At 43.6% G+C, this 23,939-nt stretch overlaps 3 protein-coding genes across 6 annotated transcripts in view; 2 read left to right on the top strand and 1 right to left on the bottom strand.

Annotated features, from left to right (window-relative positions):
- The window catches only part of TMOD1 (tropomodulin 1), a 77,259-nt gene extending 73,110 nt beyond the window's left edge, over window positions 1-4,149 (top strand). For both annotated transcript variants that reach the window (XM_070431116.1, XM_070431115.1), the window contains one exon: window positions 2,616-4,149. In XM_070431116.1, the coding sequence (XP_070287217.1) occupies window positions 2,616-2,680 (65 nt within the window). In that variant the 3' untranslated portion in view covers window positions 2,681-4,149. The remainder of the gene's footprint in view (window positions 1-2,615) is intronic.
- Window positions 4,150-4,587: 438 nt separating this feature from the next.
- On the bottom strand, window positions 4,588-21,723 carry TSTD2 (thiosulfate sulfurtransferase like domain containing 2). Of its 3 annotated transcripts, none has more exons than XM_070431114.1 (10): window positions 21,425-21,723; window positions 18,516-18,728; window positions 17,664-17,977; window positions 15,929-16,049; window positions 10,913-11,038; window positions 10,062-10,167; window positions 9,651-9,751; window positions 9,010-9,168; window positions 8,296-8,434; window positions 4,588-5,856 (listed from the first exon to the last, which is right to left on the bottom strand). In XM_070431114.1, exons 2-10 carry the CDS (start codon window positions 18,678-18,680, stop codon window positions 5,519-5,521), a joined length of 1,569 nt encoding a protein of 522 aa, XP_070287215.1. In that variant the 5' UTR covers window positions 18,681-18,728; window positions 21,425-21,723; the 3' UTR covers window positions 4,588-5,518. The 3 variants fall into 3 exon arrangements, with proteins under 3 accessions (XP_070287215.1, XP_070287213.1, XP_070287214.1); XM_070431112.1 differs by having other exon boundaries at window positions 9,651-9,769; window positions 21,425-21,722; XM_070431113.1 differs by lacking the exon at window positions 21,425-21,723 and adding an exon at window positions 21,292-21,390 and having other exon boundaries at window positions 9,651-9,769.
- Window positions 21,539-23,939, top strand: part of NCBP1 (nuclear cap binding protein subunit 1) — a 43,515-nt gene continuing 41,114 nt past the window's right edge. The window contains exon 1 of the mRNA XM_070431108.1: window positions 21,539-22,057. Coding sequence (XP_070287209.1) covers window positions 22,024-22,057 — 34 coding nt within the window. The 5' untranslated portion in view covers window positions 21,539-22,023. The remainder of the gene's footprint in view (window positions 22,058-23,939) is intronic.

Here is a 23,939-nt window from a genome sequence, read left to right as displayed (position 1 = left end):
GACTCATCTCTTGACACACCTGATGAGCCATCCTCTTGCCATATTAGTACCAACCCTTCCAGGTAGCTAGAATGCCTCTGAGTGACCCAAGCAAAAGCATCCCTATAGAGGGCCTTTACTCCTAATGTTCCTGCTCCCTTCCCACCACTACCCCTTTATCCTGTAAGATTCAGCAGAATGTCACCTGAAGATCTGACCACTTCATGCATTGTGCCTCATACTTGGTAGAGACCTGCCAGGGTACCTGTAATAGTTTATCAGACTTACTGTTGGTATATCTTGGACCCTGTTAAGCAATATCTTTAGTTCTGATTCTTGTGCTTGGGACGCAGTAGCACTCAGTAAGTGCTGTTGTGTATATAAATGCATGTAAAAGCTCCCCAAAGACGTTATGAAGATGTCCAAGGCTGGCGGGAAGTGATGGAGGGAGCTCAAGCCACCACGGAGGTTGGTCCGGATGACTCAAGATTCCTTTGGGCTCTGATAAACGAGTCTCTTGATGTTGCAATGATAAGCAACACAGAGCAGTTTGCTTTAGTGGAAGTAAAAAGCAGATTGAATGGAAGGTGGATATTGGGAGACCCGGCTTCTACTCCCAGTTCTGTCACTTATTCTCGTGACTTGGAGCATGTTATTCCCTCTCTTTGGCCTCAATTTCCTTAAAATGGGGGGAAAGAATATTGAATAAGTGGGTGCCTCACCCAGTCCCTGCGACATCAGTGCAGGGGAACTTAGGACAGACCCAGCCCAGTGTACGCAGTGAGGGCATGTAGCGGGGAAGGAAACATGGGAGGCATCCCTTTCTGTACCCTGAACTTGGGCTGGGGACCAGGTTCCAGTCCTGACTCTGCCACCAGCTTCCAGGATCCTGGCTCTTTCCTTGTCCAGGGGAATGGAGCTAATGTCCTGTGAGAACCAGATGAGCTGTGGATATGTAAAACTCACATGGAGGGCTCGGGTGGTACTGAGAGAGGTGCTGGACTGAGGCACAAGCCTTGGTTCTCTCTGGTACCAGCTGTAGTGCTTTGAGCAGGAAGTGTACCCTCTCTCTGCCCTTCTTTCCTCGTCCATAACATGGAAATGGTAACAACACTGACATTCCAGAAGAGTGGAGGGGCTGCAATGAGGTGTTGCATGCAAAAGAGGTGTAAAGAGGCTGCCCTGCCAGGCATGCTTGCACAGGTAACATGGACATGCCTAAAGGTCTGTTCACGTAACCAGGGGTGGGGAACCTTTTTTCTGCCAAGGGCCATTTGGATATTTATGACATCATTCGAGGGCCATACAGAATTATCAACTTAAAAATTAGCCTGCTATACTTGGTCAAACATTTAATTAACTAATCCCTAATGCCTTGGCAGGGCCAGATCAAATGATTTCACAGGCCTTATATGGCCTACGGGCCAGATGTTCCCCACCCCTGAATCATAAACCCTTTGGTCACCTCAGGTGAACCTCTTCCACTCTTAGGGTTTTTGTTTCTCCACGTCCACCCCCAAGCTGTTGGACATTCTGATAGTTCCAGTGTTTTCTCATCAGGAGATTGCCCATTGATTTGCATTTATTATTCTCCAGATGGGGGCGAAGGGGTGTGCAGGAGCTCAGGCACCAGCTGAACTCTGGGCCCCATACTGGGTGCCCTGTGCCCCACGCCCCTCCCCCAGCTCCCAGCCACGACCCGAGTACCGCACCTTCCTAGGTGGTTCTGCTTTATAGGCTCCGTGTTTGCACAAGCTGATTCGGTTCTTGTTGCAGCTCGTATTCACCCATCTGTTGGCTGCAGGTCTACCGGCTCGGCTCGGGAACTGGAAGACATCTAAGTATAAACAGACCTTTTTCCTCCGCTTCCTGCCACACCAGCAGCCCCCTGACGGCCACCTTCCAGCTCTAGACTTCTTCCTCTCATGGCTGATCTAGCTTGCTGCTTGGTCTTCATCTGCAGACACTTAATTCATTTCAGAACACTCTCCCTTGTTAAAACCAAGGGAACCCCATTCCCTGTCCCGTGGTCCTATAAGCTAATGCCTCCAACCTGTAACCTCCTGGCTAGTGTTTTCTTCTTTCTTCTTTATGGCTTTTAACTACTTTGTTCTGTGATCATGTTTGAGCTTATGTTTTGCGTCTGGGAAAATGTCAGGGTTAACCCTGAGGGGACAGATAATGCAGAGGAATCTTAGTGTAGACACTGTTGTTTACATAGGCAGGAGGGAGGCCAGGAACTCTGAGAAAGCCAAGGGAAATGTATCCAGCAGTTAAGACCCTAGTCTTACTAAGAAGACTGACTTAACTCATCTGAAGTGGACTAAGGATCTTCGCTGCAGGGCCTCTGTAAGTAAAGTTAAAGCAGTGGAGCTGGATAAAGGCGTTTTATACCTGTAGGTCAGCGACTTAGAAGTAATTTATGAATGAATCTACATTACCACAGACCCTCATCAGTGAACGCTGACAAGTGGGAGGGCCGTTACACAACTACACATAAGTACCCTTTAGAAACAACTGGCTTCACTCTGCTAACCAAAGCGTTAGCGAGAAGCTCACAGCGCTTTCTGAGCCACAGAGGTGGTTCCTGGCCCACAGGGACAACTGGCTTACATCTCATCTCCCTTCCTTTCCAGTGAGGAAGAGGAGGCTCGCAGACTTAACTGGGCCCATCATTCCCAAGTGCCGGAGTGGAGTCTAGTGTGTGGCGGTGATGACCACGCCTCTGAACTGGACACGTTCTACTGGTAATCTGTGCTCTGCAGTGGAAGCCAGAAGGCAGAATGTTGGCACAAACCCTTTTGTGGTTCAGTTCTTTATGCACAAAGGTTTTAGGATATCTAGTGGTTACAGTTGAAATTTTATAAATTATGGTTAATGTGAAGTTTTTCTTTAGTCACAGAAGTTCAGTCTGGTTATTGTTTAAAAACTAAGAAGCCCCTGGACCGGCAGATCTTCCTGAAGATGATGTTACAGCAGCAGTGACTTACCTGAGAGCCTGGTTTTGGTGGCCTTGCTATATGGCGTTTCAGGTGTATTGACTATGCTTGATGCACGAACAAACAGCACACTCTTCCGCACGGTGTAGAAGCATTATACAATACTTTATTACAAACTTGATCTTAGCTATTTAGCCAGCAGAACAGGTTTTTTATTAACCCTTCTTTAAATTGAAGAACCTCAAGATTAAAGTTGCCAAATTGGTTGATGGATCAAGAACACAATTTTCCCCCTCAAGAAAGACAGAAAGACTAAAGCCACTGAGCTCTGCCAGGAATCAAAGAACACGAGATTCCTTTTGCTGGATATGAGGAAATTCCAAGTTTCAAAAACCATCCTGTCTTTACCAATCCCAGGCAACAAACAGCTCCTGGAGTGTTCTTTATGGCATCTGGGGTTTATTTACAATTTAACACCGGAGTCAGAAAGAATTTTTTCCTTTATTGAATGCTAACCTTATGATGGATATGAAAACCTGTGGCCAAATACTTGAAAACACCTTTCTATATTGCACAGTGGGCTAATGGCTTACTTGAAGTCAAATGTTAGAGGGATAAATTTCCAGTCTATGCTGACAGACTTGCAACTACCTGTGGCAGCACTTACTAGACACATCACTGCTAATCTTAATTAAAAAGTTAAGCCTCTGAAGGCCAACAGGGAAGACCCAGATAGTAAAGAATTAGGAAACCCTGGCCAAACTATCCCAAGATGATGATTCTGAAAACGTAATTTTGATATCTCTGCTGCATCCTTTTAACATCATGGCACTTCTTGGGATCCAGCAAAAATGTGAAGCCACAATGCCCTTGTGCCTTTTAACATACCACAGTGCCAGTCAAGCTAGTATTTCTGTTGCTTGGGAAGTTACTTTCAATGAGTGATAGGACAAATCTCCTGATAAAGGCCAGGCCAAAGAGCTGACGAGCAGACTGCTGCAGAGCACTGGGCAGAGAGGCTTTTGACGAGAAAGGAAAAGTCTTGCACACTGAACTGTAAAGCCGTGGACGGTGCAGGGTAACCGGAGGTGGAGCCACCTCTGTGGAATTGTCTACGAGGCTGCAGACAGGCCCAGGAGAGGCACCACCGGCTTCTCCTTAAAACACAATTGCAGCTGTATTCTGCATCACTGGAAACTGCAATGTAACATTAAATCTGTTGGTCTATGAATGACTGCGTATGTGTTTCTTGGGACCTGTGTGACAGGGACACACACTGACAAGGCCGGGAAACCACGGCAGTGCTGATGACCTCACTCAGGATGTCTTGTATCCCAAGGCACTTGTGTAAAAACTGCCCACATGTGTCATCAAGCTAACCTGAATCCCTCAAAGAAAATACTTAAAAGCAAAGTGTGGTGGATACTCAGGAAAACAGAGACTATTAGGGGAAAATCTCTGTTAAAAACCAAATCAATAAAAAATGAAGGTGAGCCACATCTTTATGACCATCTGTTCCATCAGTCAAGCTGTTGGTTTAGACCAGAAGGTGGCAATTTTTTCTGAAAAGGACCAGATAATAAATATAGGTTTTGCAGGCCATAACTTTTCTGTTGTAAATACTTAATTCTGTCTTAAATCATATGTAAAAAAAAAAAAAAAATGGGTGTGGTTATTCCAATGAAGCTTTATTTACAAAAGCAAGAAGTGGGCCAAATGCCATAGTTTACAGATCCTGGTCTAGTGCAGGCTAACAGGTGAGGTGAGGGTTGGGGTGGATGGCAGGTGACTAATGGGATTTGTTCCAAGGAGTCTACTTCCAGGGTCACAGCTTTTACACTTTTACCATCAGGACAGACAGGTATGATGACAAGAAAAATGACTGCTACCAGCCCTGACACCTGGCACAGAAAAGGCATGACCTGGTTGCCAGGCTCAAGGCTCTATTCCTTAGCTGCTATGGGATCCCACACAGCTCACCTTTTTCTGTGCTCTAGCATCTTCTGAGTCAGAATGTCTCAGGTAAGTGGTCAGCACCAACTCCCTCTTCTCTCCTCTTATGAAGTACTAGAGGCATGGTGCATGAATTCGTGCACCAGTGGGGTCCCTCGGCCTGGCCTGCAGGATCAGGCCAAAACCGGCTCTCCAACATCCCCTGAGGGGTCCTGGATTGCAATAGGGCACAGGCCAGGCCAAGGGACCCCTCTGGTGCACGGTCGGGGCTGGTGAGGGACGCAGGAGGTTGGCCAGCCAGGGAGGGACTGTGGGAGGGCTCCAGGGCATGTCCAGCCCATCTCACTCAGTCCCATTGACCAAACTCCAGCAGCAAGCTAACCTACCGGTCGGAATGTCTGCCCCCTGGTGGTCAGTGCACGTCATAGCGAGCGGTTGAGCAGCCTTAGCAGATCATTAGCATATTATGCTTTGATTGGTTGAACGGCCGCCCAGACCACCAGACACTTAGCATATTAGGCTTTTATTATATAGGTTAAGTGGCCAATAGGTGACCAGTGTGCCATGGTGTCACTGGCCAGCACTCAAGTTCCCCATTTCTCTGTTGCTGCAGCCTGGATATTCCCAAATACATGGCTGCCTCAAACCTAGCTTTGTGAAGCCTCAGGGAAATGCTGCTGGTGCCGCTCACACAAGCAGGGCCCATCCTCAGCAACATCAGGTCTTGGCTCTGGGCTCAGCGGGGGTGGCGCCTGCTGTGAAAGCTCACTGGGTATGCGTGGCCGTCGGGCTGTACAGTCACATTCCTCTTTAAAGCTGTGCTGAGCAGGGCTTGAAGCCGGGCTGCTCCCTTTGTCTTGACATGTGACACAACAGGCTGTGAGTCCTTGTCCTTGACAGGCAGGGCAGGTCAAGACGAGCTGGCGGCACTGGGGAGTGGAGCAGAGTTTATACTGGTCCCATGGGGCTCCACAGTATGAACATTCTGGGGACAGAAGAACAATCTTTGTTATAAACACACACATGCGCACATGCACTTCTCCAGTTCCTAAATATAACTCTTAGCTCATTAGAATCAAATATATCCTGTTGCATCTGGGGAAGATTTCTAAATAGTAAGTCTCCTATCTTATAACAAAAAACACTCCTCATCCCCACTTTTTGGGGAGAGAGGTTGCTTCTGGAAATTGTCTTTCTGATTCCAGCATTCACGGATCCACTTTTCCTTTTCCCATTTAAAAACAAATACTAGTAGGAATGCTTCTCTCTTTCATTAACACTTTGCACTCCGCTGTCCCCTCTCAGGGGACATCGGAATTCTAGCATATCACTCGGATGTCCCCTCTCAGGGGACATTGCAGTTTATTAGTGATTACGGGGAATTGAGTTATTTCAACGCAACTTTTTGAGACATGCATGTTTCTCTGAAGTTTTATCTTGAAATGGCACAAGAAATTAAATCAAAATATCGTAAAATTACTAAGATATATACAAGAAATGTCAGCGGGTTTTGTGTCGGATTAAACAATAAACGACATATTCCCGATGTGGGACAAAGAAAACGGGACTGCATTGTGTGTTCTAACAGGAAAACACCTGGTGGCAGGCGTCAAACCACTTATTACTGTCAAACATGCACTAATCAACCTGCAATGCATATTGGGGAGTGTTACAAAACTTATCATACTGTACAAAATTATAAACAATAAAATATTGTGTTTTTTGCAAATATACATTCCTCGATGTCACCCAATTCATATAAGTCCAATATCATTATAATACGTTACTTGGTTCCAAAATTATACTAAATAATACGAGGGTCTGTAAATGCACGTTTCCGCCGCAAAGTAGCGTCGAATAGCTGGTAGCCAATGTCCAGAATGGTTCGGAGTGCAAAGGGTTAACTATTTCAAAGCTAGCCAACCACCCTCTTGCTCAACGGTCTTTTTCCTTTAGATCACTCCCTTTTTCATTGGGAGACAACATACCTGAATGCAGATGATCCCACATCTCAACTCAGCTCTGCATCCCTCTTCCCCAGGCCTGAGGTTCTCCTGCTGTTTGTTGCTAACAGACACTTGCCACTGGGATTCCTAAAACTCATACTTATCTACTATCTCAGCGGGTTTTTTTTTTGCTGACTTCTGTTACCAATGGTACCATCCTTCTTCAAGTCTCTTTACCTAGCTTATCTAAGTTACCTTTGGGCCTTCTCTCTTCCCTTTATACTCCACCTAACTCCAAAACAGATGTGCAATAACTTTCAATAACAGACACAAATACAAGACTATCCAAAACAATTAAAGATTAAGAAGGAAAGAGAACAATCCAACTCATATCTTATTTATTATCCGAGTAGTCATGCAATCTCAGTCTCTGATCCCCACTCTAGAAAACTGCAATAGCCACTAGGGATGTCTGCCCGTGACCTTTCCTGCTCAAGACCGTGGCATCAAGAGCCCTTTTCCTAAAGGACTATTTCCATTCTTCACGGACTGCCTTCATTTGGTACCACATTTTAGTGTGGACTCAAAACTAGTCAAACCACACATTTCCTGTCACCACCGCTTCCTGTGGCCACCCCTGCCTCTGGCCTTGGCCCTAGGTTCAGCTCCCACCTTGGAATGCCCCACCCACCATGCAAAAGTGCAAGACCACATGTGTCCACAGACCATCTAAACTAGGGGAATCTTTTTCTGTGTGCCATGGATTTACTTGTCAGTCTAGTGAAGACTATGAACTCTTAGAAATATATATTTTTAAATGCGTAAAATAAACTACATAGGATTACAAAGGAAACCAATTATATAGAAATACAAAATATTAAAATATTTTTTAAAATCTGGAATATAATAAGATATTAGCAGATTAAATAATAAGAATTAGTGGTGGGCCTAATAGCTATTTCCATTGTGAAGCAATGATGAACAAATACGATTTTGAGATATAGGTAGCAACTGTAATCTATGAAAATACTGATTTCTACTGATGTCACAGGTACGTCTAATACTGATTTGTTGCTTGTATTCATAATTGATGGTAGTGTTACATTTAGTGAGAGATTATGAAAATAAATTACTAATTCCTATCCAAATTCACAGAATTCCTGAATTCGACAAATTGACCCCAGGTAAAGAACCCTGATTTAGCCTATTAGTTCATCGCCGAGCAGGCAGAGAGAGAAGGGACATTATCTCCATTTTTAGGACTTGTCTAACGAGTAAATGGTGAAGCCAGGATCCCCACATAGGCCTCCTGACTCTGCTGTACCGCTACATCTCCAACTCTGTTGGGCAGTGGTGGTGCCAGGCACTCCTTCTCCCTGTTTTATTCTTCACAGAATCAGTGCTGGCCTGCCTTCCAGCATGGTTCACACCGAGAGTGCCTGATCGTGAGTTTAGGTTCTAGGCTTGTGCTGACCTACCTGACACTATGTCACTGTTGTAGGACAAAGCATAACGCTCATCGAAAACAAACAATTTCCCTTTGTAAAAACCGTCAGGAAACTCCTCCAGGTACTTGTGGATGCCACCCTTGAGCTGGAACACTTCCTTGCACACTCCCTATGTGTGGAAAAACAGCAGGAGGTTCAGGAGACAAGCAGAGGCCAGGAAGAAGCTCCACAGCGGAGTGGCACGTGGTGAGGATGCCCAAGGGTGGCTCCTGGCTCCCACTGCAGGACACTGAGAAACTGCTGACCAAGGGCGCAAGGAAGCAGCTGGCCAGATCTTGCTTACGGGAGGGGGGCCGGGGGAGGGAAGATGGGTGATGATAGCAGTCAGGGCCTTCACTCTCTAGATCCTGGAAGCTCAACTATTTTTGCCACCCCCTAAATATAGAAAGACACCTGTTGGGAGATGTAATGTTACTGAATTTGCTCTTCTCAGGATCAAGCAAAAGTATTAGGCAAAGGGAAACGTTAACTAATCTTTCCCATTTGTACCTGATGAGTTTCTAAGACTGCTGAGTGTTTTTCACATCTTAAGATTTAAGAACTTCATATTTTGTACTTATAAACTCTAAGCTTGATGGCCAGGATGGGAGAGGGAATGAAGGGCGGGAGGGGGAGGCTCCACACATGCTGTGGACGATGCTTCTTCACAGCCAGGCCTGTGGTGCCCCAACGAGGGTGACTCACCTTGGCTTTGAGGTAAGCGGAACCCCGCTCACAACGGATGCCCCCAGTGCAATACATCAGTACCCTCTTCTCTCTGAAAAGGTCTAGATTTCTGTCAACGTAGCCAGGGAAGTAACTGAATTTCCTGATGTCTGGGGCTAAGCAGCCCTGGAAGCGTCCCTACAATGTGGGATAGAAGGAAAATGATTTTAAAAAGTATACCTGGTATGCTTTTTTCTGTCCCACACACCCTCCCCTCCCCCACCCCCTTCCTTGGCAAGGAAACACCAGCTAGTTGCTGTTCTCATCCCACACTCTGAACCTTTCAACTTCAAGATCTGGAACTTAAGGGACATGGCTGGCGAGCTGTCAGTCACCTTCCCAGTCTTCAGGGGAACTGGAGAGGCTGCCCATAGTGAAGTTTACAAGATCCTTGACATGTGTCAAGGGTAGGCACCTGGGATCCAGGACGCACATTATTTGCCAATATGTCTGTTATTCATATTTTCTTAGGCTTTCTCATCAGATCCTGAGTTGAAAGGCTCGGGTTTTTCTCTGAGGCTGCTAGCAGTGGGAAGAGATCCATGTGACTTGACCTCTGATGGCACACACGTTTCCTTGGGGGACATGCCATACCGTGGGGACTCAATTCTGGTTCTTACTATTTTGCTTTCATAGAAGTTTCTGCAGTCCAGGAGGATAGTATCACTTTGTTCTTGATTTGCCTGAGACAAAAACTTTTCTACTTCTTTATGAAATTCACCTGGGGACAAATGGATTCCTAAAATCAAACCAAAAAATTAGTTGATAAACTATTTACAAGTAAGAATTGCACTCTTCCAAAACTGTTTTCTTTCAAGAGAAAACGACTTCTTGCCAAACCGTCATCAAGAACAAGTAAGGTCCTTCTGAGGGGGAGTCTCCAAAAAGAAGACCAATTTAACATTAAATGACCCAAATGTTAGCCACCCCACAGTTATTTATGAAAGGATTCATCACAACTCTAGCTGACTGACGTGTCTAACCTTCACATCTGTCTCTCTATTGTTTTGTCCTTCTAAAAGCAAGCATACCAGGCTTCTTGTAGGAGATCTTATTGGGACTGATCCCCATAGGCACAATTTCTTCAAATACACCAACACGCAACTCTGGGAAACAGCAAGCTCCTCCTTTGCTGGACTAGCCAATGAGAAACAAAGCAGATAATAATGTTGAATTTTCTGGAACAATCTAGGCCGTAATTCCCATTTCCCATTAAAACAGGTTTTCTAATTTGAGACGTCTTAATACTACAGCTATGGTATTATTATAAAAGAATTCTTATATTTGGTACTTATTTACCGCATATCTACAATGTTCAGAAATGTTACACTGAAAAGGTGTTTCTATAGCAATAAGCATTTAAAATTGAAACACCACTGAGCAATTTCAACATGTAAGATTACATCCCAGCTTTTGTCCTGGAGCAATGACTTCTCTTTACCTATCACCACCAGCATTAACACTACCAAGGTATTTCCCACCACCTTTATCACCTATTATGATAAAGCAACTGAGCTGTAAGAGCAACCTTGTTCCCTGTGTGAAGTGCTGATGTGATCATTCCAGGTTTACCGAAATAGCCAGGCAGTCTCCCAAGTAAGCAAACATGTCTAAGTTTCAGAATTTAGATTGTGTCAACCTTATTCTTTAGGAAGGGAGACTGAGGTCCCCAGAGGGCACTAACTTGTCCAAGACCACATGGCGACTCAGTGGAAGAAGTGGAACCAGCAAGTCCTTCCCACACACTGCCTTGTCACCTGGCAATGGGGAAGGGTAGCTGTCTGGCACTGCTTATTTCTCATATTGCCCTCTCTTCATACCTTCAGCAGGAAGAGGCACCGAGGCACGGCTCTAGAGCCATTTCCTTTTCAATGTCTCTTACCTTAAAATCATCCTCACACAGATAATGCTTAAACAATGGGCAGGAAAGCATGACTTCCACATAGAGTCTGGTGGCCAATTTGCTTCCACCCACTGTCCCGTTGATTCCTTCTGTAGCAATTCTCACCTGAGACACAGATGGTGAGAGAAAGGGAATGAAGTTTAAATCTTCCCAGGGCAGAACAGGCTCAAGTGTATCAGTGAATTGAAGAGGAAACGCAGACACCGCTGTGGACACCAAAGTGTTACCACAAAGATACCTGTGTTTTCTAAAATGGCACTTGCTAAGTTCAGATAAGGTACTTGGTTAATGTGTGCTGAGTAAGAGCATGAAATCAGTGAAACTACTGAAAAGCCCTATTTGCTATGGAGCTCCAGTTGTCCAAAGGCCAGAGAACCACGTTTTGAGTTTAATCCAGGTCAGCAGATCTAGAATCAAGATTCAATTTTGCCGCTTCCTTGCAAAGTGCCCTGAGAAAATTATTTTACTTCTCTGAACCTCAGTTTCTTCATCTTGTTAAAACAGGGAAAAAAGAGAATAAACAATGAAAACCACTGCTGGAGAGATTCCCCAAGTTCTAAAGCACAGAGCACACCTGAGGACTGGGAATGGGAGTGAATGCATCTCCGCATGGTGTTTGGGGAAAGCCCACCATTGCAAACGCACCCACTGGAACACAAAGTTGCAGGAGTGTGTGTCTGTTTTGTTCACTGTTGCATAACCAGTGCCTAGAACACCTGCCTCATAGTAGGCATTCACTATGTATCTGTTGGACAAATGAATGTGTACACACATCTGAGGTTTTCTGGCTTCTCAAATCTGTACTCTTTGAAGTGCTTCACTGGTTACCAGACATTAGAGATTGGATTAAGACCCCTGCCTTAAGAGGCAATGCTCTGGGGACACTAAAGTTAGCTGTTTTGGTGCGACAAAATCCTTGGACGAGTTTAAAGATGGATCATCTTTAGAGGGTGCTGAGCTCTCTAGAGAAAAGTGCTAGAGAGAAAGTGCAACACTTATATCATGGTATTCTCTGGAGAGGTAATTTAAGGTCCTACAGTGTTACTACTACCTGTATAACAATGGTACCTCCCAATGCATTACTTAGAATTTAAAAATTTTAAAAGGCTCCCCTTTTTCAGGGCCCAGAGATGATACTTCATTGGCTGAGACACTTGATCCAATTCTTTCAGGGCATGGATATAAATGGGATTCATTTCACAAGCCCACGCCAGCTCACTAGTAGGGGCTGTGCAGAGTTCCATGATGAGGATTCTGAGTCACATCCAGTCCTTGAGAGAGTACTGGAGCCTAGTGAAGCCTTTCTCGGTGGGGAGAAGAGAGTTGGAAGTACACGCCATCTGCACAGACTATTATACCGATTACCAGCTTTTATATATATATATATATATATATATATATATATATATATATATATACACACACACACACACCTTTTTTCCCCAATTTAACAAAATTATTTATTAATTAGGCTTTATTTTAAAATTGAGATAACTATTACTATTGTATTAATAATAGTAATACAATAACACATTTTTATTACTTGTTATTTTAATAAACTTATAAAAGGGTAGAGATCATTAAAAATGAATGTCCATTGCTGTGTATGTCTAACAGTATTGATGGATCAATGTTTAAAGTGTAAACATTATTTATTTTTACTATGAGTAATATTAACTATCTACTCTCCCACTAAACCTGAAACTTCTCTCTAAACCATATTTGGAGAGAGTTTTTTGATTAGGTGATTCAACTTGTATATTTTTAAGGGATTACACAGAAAAAGAACTAAAGCAGTATGAGTCAGGAACTCTACCCTAAAGCTGTTATTACTGTGACAGTATGATGAAGAGGTACATACTTCTACATAACTGTCTTTTGGGTAGATTAGTATATTCTTTCCTGTTATTTTAAATCTCAGAACCCAAATAAAAACAAGCACATCTACTCCCTATACAGTTGGGGCAGAACAATCTCTAAACTCATCCACTAGACTTTCAATCACTAGGATTCTTTAACAGAAACCTTCAAAGTAGCTCCTTGGTGAGAAAGGCCTTAAACCTCAGAGATAAAGAGCAACAGTTAGCATTTACTGAGTACCTACTATGAGACAGGAGCTTTATAATAAATTCCTGAAAGGCAGATGTCATAATCCCCACTCAACAGAAATGGAAATAGAAGCTCAGAAAAGTCAAGTAATTTGTCCAAGAGCACAGGTTGGTAGGTGTAGATCTGGGATTCAAAATCAGAAAGAGGTAAATGAAGCTTTCAGTCCACTATCTGTTAGAAAACATGGATGTGGAAAATGTCACTGACTGATCAAATGATTGCCAAAGGGAATTAAAACCTGGGACATATGAGGGAAAGATTAGCCAGATCTTATTGGCTCTAAATCTCGTAATTTTTCCTTTCCCAAGTCTCCAATGCATTCCCTTATGTATCTTTCGGGAATAATGAATGTATAGCAATAGGGACAAGAAGCTTCCTTCTATAATTCCAGAATTTTCAAGTTCTCCTCTTTCCTACCTAAATGCCAATATTCTGATAAGTCTCGTACCAGCAGAAAACTCTCAGTAAACTGGACATCATGTATCATGGAAACCTTAGAATTTAGACCGACAATCTAGGCAGGTACTGCCACCTTGTGGTTAGGGACCCTCACTGCTAGTTCATCTCAGGCTGGGCCAAGAATAAAAATCTGCCCCTAAACCAAGGAAAGAGATTGATTTCATATTTTGTACATTCAGTGTTACTGTGAGACTACCCATCTTTTAAGATGATCTCTAAATAGAGATGGTGACAAATGTATTCAGTCCATAAATGTTTACTAAATTTTTTACTATGCACAAGGAACTGTACTAAGAATTAGGGATATAGTGGTTGGAAAAAAATACAGTTCTTGCGCTCTTGGAGCTTATAGACTAAGGGAGGTCACAGATATGAAGATAAAAGTTACAAATTGACAAGCGCTATAAAAATAACTGCAAGATGCTATAAGAAATTTTAAAAAAGATGCTATAAGAGAGTATATTTGGAAAAATGAAATTGATTGAAGGTCAAGAAAGATCTCTTTGAGAAGTGAAGATTGAGGGGGAAATTACACAGGAGAAACCGAGTATGGGAGAGTTCCTTAAAGACTTTTCTTATAAAAAGGCCCAAAAACACAAAAAGATTTTGTGGGCTCCAAGAAACTGAAAGAAAAATTGTACCAGATAAGCGGAAAGAAGGTAAGAAGCGTCCAAATCATGCAGGAACCTAAGGGCATGTTAACAATTTGGGTTTTACACTAAATGCACTGGATAGCCACTGAAAGATTTTGAGGAGGCTAATATATTTTTATTTACCTTTGAAGATCATTCTGGCTGCTGTGTAAGACTAGCTTAAACGACAGGCAGGGATAGAAGAATGGAGAATAGTTTGCAAGCTATTGAAATGGACCAGGTAAGAGAGGGTGGAGCTTGGTCTAAAGTGGTGGAAGTGGAGGACAGAGTGAATGGAGTTAAGGGACATTTTAGGGGTAGAAATGGCAGGACTGGGTGATGAACTGAATGAGGTCAATGAAGCTTTCAGTCCACTATCTGTTGGAAAACATGGATGTGGAAAATGTCACTGACTGATCAAATGATTGCCAAAGGGAATTAAAACCTGGGACATGTGTGGAAAAGATTAGACAGACAGTACAGTGTCATAACCAGAGGGGATCCCAGAGGGAACCTAATTCACTTTTTATTTAAATTTTTAAAAAATATATATAATATATATATATACAAGTATAGATATGTTATCATCAAGGATATTTTTAAAAAGGAAAAACCACCCATAATACTCTGGTAGAGAGCCATAATCAACACTTTGATGTCTACTACTCTCCATCTTTATACACACAAACACTTGTGGTTTTGTTACACACATTCAATCCTTTATTCAACATTCTCTGAACATACACTGTCTGCTGTGTGCTAAGCCCTGTGCACTGACAGTACATCAATTAAGATAAAGTTCCTGTCTTCATGAAGTTTACATTCTATAAGGGACAGATATAACAAATTAAACAAAGACTATACTTTCATACAGTGGTAAATTCTTTTGACTAGAAGGGATAGAAAGTGATGAGGCTTACAAAAGGACCTCTTCAGATTAGAGTTCTGAGGAGATAACATCTGAGCAGAGATTTGAAGTGAGGAGTGAGCCATGTGAAGATCTAGGGACAAAGCATTCTAGAGGGAAAGAAAATAGCAAATTGTCAGTACCATGAAATGATAAAGGCCCTGGCATTTTCTAGGAAAATTAAGAAGAAACTTGGAATCACACCTCTATGCATAGTTTTATAGAATGTTTTTCTAGGTACTATATCAAGAACGTTTCCCTATGCCAAGGAAAATTATGCCTGCTTTTGCATGTAGTTTTGAAAGAACATAGGCATACCCATCCATTTACCTATTTATCTAGAGTTGTTTTCATGTTACAACGGCAGGGTTGAGTAGTTTCTTTGTGCAAATCCCAAAATATTAACTATTTGGCTCTTTAAGAAAAAGTTTGCTGACCCCTGGTCTATGCCATTCTATATTCTTATAAAACACCATGTTAATAGCTACTTAGTATTCTACTTAAATGCCTCACAGGACTTTGCTAATTTCTAACAACTCAACAGCAAATCTTTTTGTAAAGAGCACAGCCTGGCCCTAGCTGGTTTGGCTCAGTGGATAGAGCATCAGCCTGTGGACTAAAAGATCCTGGGTTCAATTTTGGTCAAGGACACATGCTTAGGTTGCGGGCTCGATCCGCAGTAGGAGATGTGCAGGAGGTAGCCAATCAATGATTCTCATCACTGATGTTTCTCTCTCTTTCTTTCTCTCTCTCTCTCTCTCTCTCTCTCTCTCACTCCCTTCCTCTCTGAAGTCAATAAAAAAAATAAAAATAAAGAGCACAGCCTCTGCAATCCAAGTTGGAGGCCAGAGCAGCCTAGTGAAGGATGGGTATGGAAGAAGGTGTTACCTTGCCTGTGAGGTGCAGGTGCCGACACAGAGCTGTCTGCCAGGCACAGATCCAATGGGGATCCTCCAAGTCACGATAGCAGTAATAAAGTAACACCTCTCCTTCATCACTGCCCTCACCACTGTAAAAAGAAAACCACAGAGAAGGGGCATGTGAATCACTGGCCTAAGTTTACAAAGTATAATCAGGCAGCGTCGCAGGGAAGGCCTAGGTGGAGCAATTCATGCCTGATTTTGTACCCACTATTGCTCTCCTAAAATGAGAAGCAACTCCTATCTGTCTGTATTTGCTCTAAAGAAGACCATATCTGTACTTTATAGCTAAGTAAACTGAAGTCAATTCCTTCCAGGTGAGACAACTACAAGTGACAATCAGGACTCAAAACACCAGATTTCTGATACTAGAACCCATACCCTTTCTATTGCACTGTGCTGTCTTATACTAACTTGTGGGATCCGGGCAGGTCACTTATCATTTCTGAGCCTTGATTTCCTCATCTGTAAAACTGGAGAAATGAAATAAGCTGCATTTCCCAAAAGTGTGCTTTGAGAAATCCTGTAATAAAGAACATTTTAAACTAGTGTTTCCCCAACGTATTTGTCTTTAGTACCTCTTTTCAATACCTGATAGCATCCTCCACAATAAAGTTGCACAGATGTATTTTAAAGAATGCTATAGTGGATGATAATTAAGATCCCGTCCAGCTCTGGAGTCTAAATCTCTCTTCAATACCCTCATCATATTTCAGCTTCCTCCAAAGCCTTTTCTCTAGTTCAGAGCCTATCTATTTTCTTTTCTCTGAACTCCTGTAACAACTGATCCGAACCATACAGGTACAATTTAACTAATAATTATATAGCCCGTCTCATATCATCTGCTAATTGTTTCATGCCCTTTTCTTTGTTTTTCTAACTAGAAAGCAAATTCCTTGAAGTGCAGGGCCATATCTAAACGAGAAAGCCACATTTATATAGCACTTTATAGTTCACAAGTGCTTGTACCACCATCATTTTATAGAGCTCATACAGCAATACTGTATGGTAGGCAGGGCAGACACTATTCCAATTTTAAAAGCGAGGAAATGAAGGCACAACAAATTTTAGCAACTTGCTCAAGTCTGACTCCAAATTCAATTCTCTTCCTTTCTCCTTTTCTTTCTGATAAACAAGGTGAATTTGGCACTAAATACCAGTGATAAAATAATATCAGATTTGAATATTTTCTATTCACCAAATTCAGGAATTGCTTAAAACCAGAAATCTGTCCTCTAGAATTCTGTAGTGTAATTTGGTAAGTTTTTCAAAGGCAGAGTCTAGACCTCTTAATCCTATGTCTCAGTTCTAAAAGTTAACATCCTTTCTAAAGCATATTCAGCTCAGAAAGTCACAGTTGGTAACAAAAAACCTTTTTAAGCTCTGATATTATTCAGGGAAGAGGAATTAATGTTTCTGGGTCTTCCTATTCTCTTTGAAAATAATATAATTTTCTGTTCTTTACTTCTCCCTAAAGATAAGATGCAGAATGGCTTTCAAGAAACCTGGCAACATTACCAGCTGTGTGGGTACATGCTACTGCATTGACTATACTCTTCTATTACACACAGTACGTTTGTCACTCTTGCTTAGGCCTGTAGAGAAATTCTGTGCCTTTAAGATCTTGCCATTTTAATGGTATCTCACTGTGGCTGAAAAAACATTTTTTAAATTAAACCAAAAGTACAGAATGAAATTCTTACCTTATCAGCTCATCAGGGCTAAAGCAACTAATGTCAGGGAGCCAAGCAGACACGTCATGGTTTCGAGTAAGGCACTCTTTCGGTGGGTTCCTTTTGTCGGCAGACTTAAGGCTCTTTGAGGTGCTCGATGCCACAGCGAGCTGCTTCAAAACAGAAGCAGTCTGGTGCCAAACCTCATCCGCGTGCTGTGCTGCCACGTGTCTGTGGATGCTGGTGGGGCCCGTGAACAGTTGCTGACAGCATTTCCACCATATTTCTTTGCCTTTATAAGACGGTGCTGGAACTTCTTTGGTTTTGACAAAAAGGGCAAATGCCTGCAATTACATTTCAAATTGTCACTGTGAAATAACCTTAGGTTTGAGGCTAATGGAAGCCTCAGTGAAATTTCTTCTATTATCTTTCCACAGGGGTTTCCAGTTTGCATCCTACTATTCGGTAGAAGAACGTGGAAGAGTAACAGTTTCATTAGTAAGCTTTACATCAGCTGGATCAGATCAGGAGTCTCAGATAGCAGCTGCCCTACTGCCTGTCTATTCTCCCTATGACTTGGTCTCCTGAGTTTCCTCCCATAACCCTGGGTGGAGAAAGGAATCCAGCCCATCTGTCTAGGAACTATACCCCACCACACGTGTTCCAGAGCCACACCTTGCCTATGATTCTCCTTTGCCTGGCACTGAATTAAGATCACTGGTAATGGTGCTGACCAGACTTACTTTGAGCATGGCAACAGCCTACTGTCTCACTATCCCTCCACACCCTGGAGGACAACCTTGATGAGCTACTTCCAGATCTACCTGCATTAACTATACACACATGATCCTGAAACATCAACAGCGATTTTAGCAATTTTACCTTTTTCTTTGCAAATGAATATTTCTTCTTTGTATTGACATCTAGCTCTGCTTTAAGACTGCTACTGGGATTGATAATACTTGTGTCTTTCAAATCCAAGTCTGAAAATCTTAAAAGACAGGTCTCCAGGTCATCTCCTTGGTCTGGTGAAGTCGAAGAAGGCATCTGGTTTGGTTGTAGCAGTGGGGCAGATTCCTTTCAGTTAACTATCTCCTAGGAAGTGAGCAAGGGAGAAACAGCATTGTCCAAGTCTTTGATTCCTACTTGAAGTAAACTTGTAGTTAATCAATCATGCCAACGAGCATGGGCCTCGTAGCCCAAGCTATCCATTCATTCACTCATTCATTCAATAAATAGTATTTATTTAGCAGGCATTGTTCTAGATACTGGGGACATAGCAGCGAATGCAAAAGAAAAAGTCTCTACTTTCTTGGAGTTTGCATTCCAATGGGGAGAGACAGAAGGTAAGCAAATAATTTTATTTTTTTAAAAGTCAGATGGTAAAAGAGGCTATGAAGACAAATAAACAGAGTAAGGAGCCAGGGTGATGGAGGGGATCTTTAAAATACAGAGGGTAGGTAAAGTCTGAGGCAGTAGCATTTGAGCAAAAACCTGAATTCAAGGGCAAGCCATGCAAACTTACGGTAAGTTGATGCCAAAAAAGCACCAGTACAACCAAGCTGTGTGCTAATAACTTTAGTTATAAACACTTTGTTCTTTTTTTGTCCCCTATATGTTTAAGCTATGCAAATTCCCTTTCTTAGAAGAAATAACTACCCAGAGAAACCTATTTTAGTGAGCCAGAAGAAATATACAAATTGCTACTGTGGCCAAATCTTGTCAAAATGGACACACTACAACCAACATACTGCATTCTTTCTTTTATAAAGCAAATGTTACAGGTAACAAAGAGGCAACATGAAACACTGGGAAAGCCACTGGCTTTGGATCATGGTGTAGCGGAGTGCAAGTATGTGAACCTGGGCAAGATATTAAACTTCTCTGAGTTCTAATTCCCTAATTTCTAAAATTCGATGACAGCATCTACCTTGCAGGGATGTACTGAGGACTGGAAAGGAATATGTAATCTTAATTCCCCTACCAATCTAGGCTCATCTCAAACAACACTCTCCCTCATATAACCTGCTCTGGCTACAATAGGCTTTGCTTAGTTCCACAAATACTCATGCCCTTCCCTGCCTTCCAGTCTCCACACATACCTTACCCACCATCCCAAAATGACCTCCCCTCACTCTAAATCCTTTTCAGCTTTCGCCTTTAGACATTCTTAACTATTCTATGCCCGGCACACAGAATAGTGTTGCGGATGCCGGTCTTAATGAAAACAGTTACTATCCCTGCTCTTTTGAAGCTTATATTCTAATAAGAGAAGAGAGACGCTAAATAAGTAACTACATTTAAAAACATGAAACTGTCAGTGATAAGAGCTGCTGCTTCTCAATTTCATTTGCTGGGGATTCTCCTTACCCTCCGTCCTGAACTTTATCTATACTCACCCTCTAGGTGATCTCATCTAGTCCCAAGAATTTAAAAACTAAATTTCCTGAGAATAACTGTGATAATACATGCGAAACTAGATTGGTCATTAGTTGGGAATTGCTGAAGCTGATTGTTAAAATACATGGGGGTTCTTAATTTTCTCAAATATTGTGTAAATATTTGAAAAAGGCAAGCAATCATAAATAAAGGGAAATTTATGTTTAGAATACTATACACTGACTCCAAATTTATATCCCCAGGCTGGGCCTCTCTCCTGAACTCCAAATCCACACATCCAACTGTCTACCGGACAGCTTCAGCGGGAAGGCTAACAGGTTGTTCAAAACCAAACGCTTGTTTCCCCCCAGTCTTCCTTGCTTGCATAACCGACATTTCTAGTCTTTCTGTTATTCAGAGAAAAAAATCTTTGGGCTTCTTCTTGACTCCTTATTCTTTCACACTATCTCGCAGCCCCTCCGAAAATCCTCCCAACTTTGTTTCTGAAATACAATCAGATCAGATCACTTTACACCGCTTTCACTACCAAGCCCATTCAGGCCACCCTCATTTCTTGAATTATTGAAGGAGACTAACTGGCCTCCTCATGTAAGAGCCAGAAAGGCAAGTATTAAAAAACTAGTCAGACCAGTCTCCAAAGGCTTCTCAACTTGCTCAGATAAACTCCAAAGTCCTTGCAACGCCCTTCCCACCACGTCTCTCCTCTCCTTTTACTACTGTCCGCTGGCTCGCTGCCTCTGATTGCATTGTTTGTCCATGCCCGGTGGGTCACCAACACCAGGAAAGCAGGGGTTTTCCTTTGTTCACCTCTGCATCCTCGGCATCTGGAACACTGCCTGGCACACAGGAGGCGCTGAATGTCAGCAAATACAACACGTGAAATAAAAGTGACTGGGTGGCCAGAGAAGGCTTCCCCAAGGACCTGATGCTTGCGCTGAAACCTAAAGTGACAAGCAGCCATGCATGCAGAGTTGGCAGCAGGGATCTGCAGGCAAAGGAAAGAGTGAGAATCACTTCCTAAAGTGGGAACAAGCTTGGCTTATGGGAGGTTCGGGAAGAAAGTCCGAGTGGCTGGAGCACAGAGATGAGAGAGGAAGTAATGATACGGAGTTCGCAGAGGCAAGTCACAGGCGAGCTGTAAACAAGGGAGTGAGGCGGCCTGAGTCTAGATTTGTTTTGAAAGTAGAGCCGACAGGGTCTACAGATGCATTGTTATGTAGGAAGTAAAGGAAAAGGAGGACCCAGGAACGACTCCTACCAACGTTTTTGGATTAAGCAATCGGATGAATGGTGCCATTTATCAAGATGGCGCGCCGGGCAAGGCCCCATCTCTCCGTCCGGCTTTCCCGAGGAGGCAAAGGCCCGGAAGTGGCAGTTCTGTGGGCACGTACCTGCCTGTCCTGATCCTTTCGCAGGTCTTTCTTCATTGAACAGTCACCGCCTAAAAATTAACACGGCTCACCACCCAGGCTCCCGCAGGCCCCGCCCGGAGTTTACGTAGCAAGGGCCGCCGGCGACGTCCACCCGCACCGGAAGTCTTTGGGACTTTTAGCGGAAGGGGCGCCGGGAAACCAGAGAGCCCGCCCCCGCGCCGAGAGAGGGTCTGAAATTGAGGCGGGGGCTACAGCGTCCCTCCCAGACCGCCCGCCTGCTAGCGTGGCTCGCAGCCCCAGGCTGTGGCTGGCTGAAGAGGTGTCGCTATCTCCTGGCCCCGGAAGGACTTAGAGCGAATGGCGGGAGAGGGGAGCCGCTAGAGGAAGCGCGAGGGGACGGTTGCGTGCGGACCTGAAGCCCGCGGCCTGGGGAGCCCCTAGACACCGCCGCGTCCAGCCGGCAGCCCCGCCTTGCGCTTCCGGGAGCCCGAGCGAGCGAGTGCGCCTGCGCGCCGGCCCCTCCGCGCGCCTCGCCGCTGTCCTCGCGCCGGCCGGCGTTCCGACGGTTCCTTCGGTGCTTCCCGCCTGCTCGGCTCGGCAGCGCGGGGACGTGCGGCATGTCGCGGCGGCGGCACCGGGATGAGAACGACGGTGAGTACCGTGGGCCCGGCCGCCGGGGCCGCGCCCAGGTGGGGGCCGAGGTTTGGCTTTCTTGGTCTTTGGGTCTCGAGGGAAGGGGACGGGAAGCCTTCCCACGGAGCGAAGAAGGGTAGCACACGGGAGTGTGGCCTGGCGACTTCTGAAAAGCTCCTACTCCCCCCGCTCCCCGCCCCAGCGCCTTTAGTCGTTGGCTGGTTGGAGGCCTTGGGGGGCCCCACGTCTCTAACGACTTTTCTGGGTTTGGTCCTTAGCACCACGGAGCAGGGAGGGAAGCACACCTGTGTCTGTGGGGCCGCCTCTTAGGGACGGTGACAGCGACCCTCTAGTGCAGTGGTTCTCAACCTTCTGGCCCTTTAAATGCAGTTCCTCATGTTGTGACCCAAGCATAAAATTATTTTCGTTGCTACTTCATAACTGTAATGTTGCTACTGTTATGAGCCGTAATGTAAATATCTGATATGCAGGATGGTCTTAGGCGACCCCTGTGAAAGGGTTGGTCGACCGCCAAAGGGGTCGCGACCCACAGGTTGAGAACCGGTGCCTAGTCCCAGTCCTCGTTTTGGCCCTCAAGCTGCACCTGAAAAGGACTCTGGGCAGATTACTAAGGGAAAGGAACAAAGCAGTGACTGAAAAGTCTGATGGATCTACGGGATCTTCCTCCCCTACCGGTCATTGTGGATTTGCCATCTTTTCAGCTGCAGGGAAAGAGATCTCTATCCACACCCAAGAGGTCGCTCATAAACACATGCGTGTGGTTCAGTTACATTTTGAAAGGCTGTAATTGTTTCCCTGGTGTAAGGACGGCGGGAAACTGCCTGAGGGCTCTTAGAGATTCAGGTCCGAGTTGAGATTCAGGTCCGGGTTGTCGTCTCCACTTGGATGGTTGTGCTCATGGAGACCATGGTGCATCAAAAAAACCAACAATAATTGTGTTAGTTAAAAACAGAAAAAAGGATGCTTACATTACATAATCAGTCAAGAGCACACATCCAAAAAAAACCTAGTTCTATTAATATTTTAATGTATTGTTCTTTGAAAAGAATGTAGTGTAGTGGTTAAGTGGGCAGACTTTGGAATCGAGGGTTTAAGATTAAAGCTAGACTCTACCATTTAACTTTGTGATCTTGCCCAGGTTATATCACCTTTTTAAACCTTAGTCTGTACTATAGAAGATGATACATACCTCTTACTGGTCTGTAATGGTTAAATGAAATAATACAGTGATGAATGGCATGTGATGTCTATTTTATCACCTGTTAATGCTTAAGAGGTGATAAACATTGGCAGATGTCAATGATGTAAGAAAAAAAATAATAAAATTTTTTAATTGAATTAATTTTTTCCACTAACATATTTCTCTCCTTGAATGTTGGTGCAGTTGGGAGTAGGTAAACCTAAATCACGTGTATTTGGTTTTAACAAGGAAACAACAGATTTCAGCTGGCGCATGGCTGAAGCGTTTGTTCTCCCCTGACACCCCGGGATGTAGAGTTTTCCTATAATGAACATGGAGCCACAGCTGGCAGTGCTTAGATGCCAGTGAGAGCAAGTCCAGTTGCTCTTCACTAAGCAGTGTGCTCATACTTATTTTTTTTTTAACATGGGCTTTTTGTATAAGGTGCATTTGGGGCACAGAAAATACAGTTTTCATATGCTTTGAATTTGATTAATCAAAAACTAATATGCTTGAAGTCATTACTTGGGGTTTAGAGAACTTGAGCCTTTTAAAGTTATTTCATTTTCTTTGCTTTTCTTATACATCTTTTCTCCATTCCTTCTTCTCCCTTCTAGGGTAAACCTATTGGGAGAGAAAATGTTTCCAGAGGGCAATTTGGAGAATTGGATTTGAATATGTAAAAACGCAACTTTTGCT

This window comes from Myotis yumanensis, unplaced genomic scaffold (genome assembly GCF_028538775.1).
Source record: "Myotis yumanensis isolate MYYU_CA2020_CCGP unplaced genomic scaffold, mMyoYum1.0.hap1 SCAF_12, whole genome shotgun sequence".
Classification (NCBI taxonomy): Eukaryota; Metazoa; Chordata; class Mammalia; order Chiroptera; family Vespertilionidae; genus Myotis; species Myotis yumanensis.
Note: the sequence above shows the minus strand (reverse complement) of the source record. Positions and strands in the feature narration are given on the sequence as shown.

Bases quoted from the DNA above. Each gene is read 5' to 3' on its own strand.
- TSTD2 (XM_070431112.1), bottom strand. From the start codon at position 18,680: ATGCCTTCTTCGACTTCACCAGACCAAGGAGATGACCTGGAGACCTGT. The intron at 11,039-15,928 runs GTAACACCTTCT...TCTGTGTCTCAG, and splicing joins ACCTGCACCTCACAGGCAAG to GTGAGAATTGCTACAGAAGG. The intron at 8,435-9,009 runs GTGAGTCACCCT...TTCCACACATAG, and splicing joins CCGCTTACCTCAAAGCCAAG to GGAGTGTGCAAGGAAGTGTT.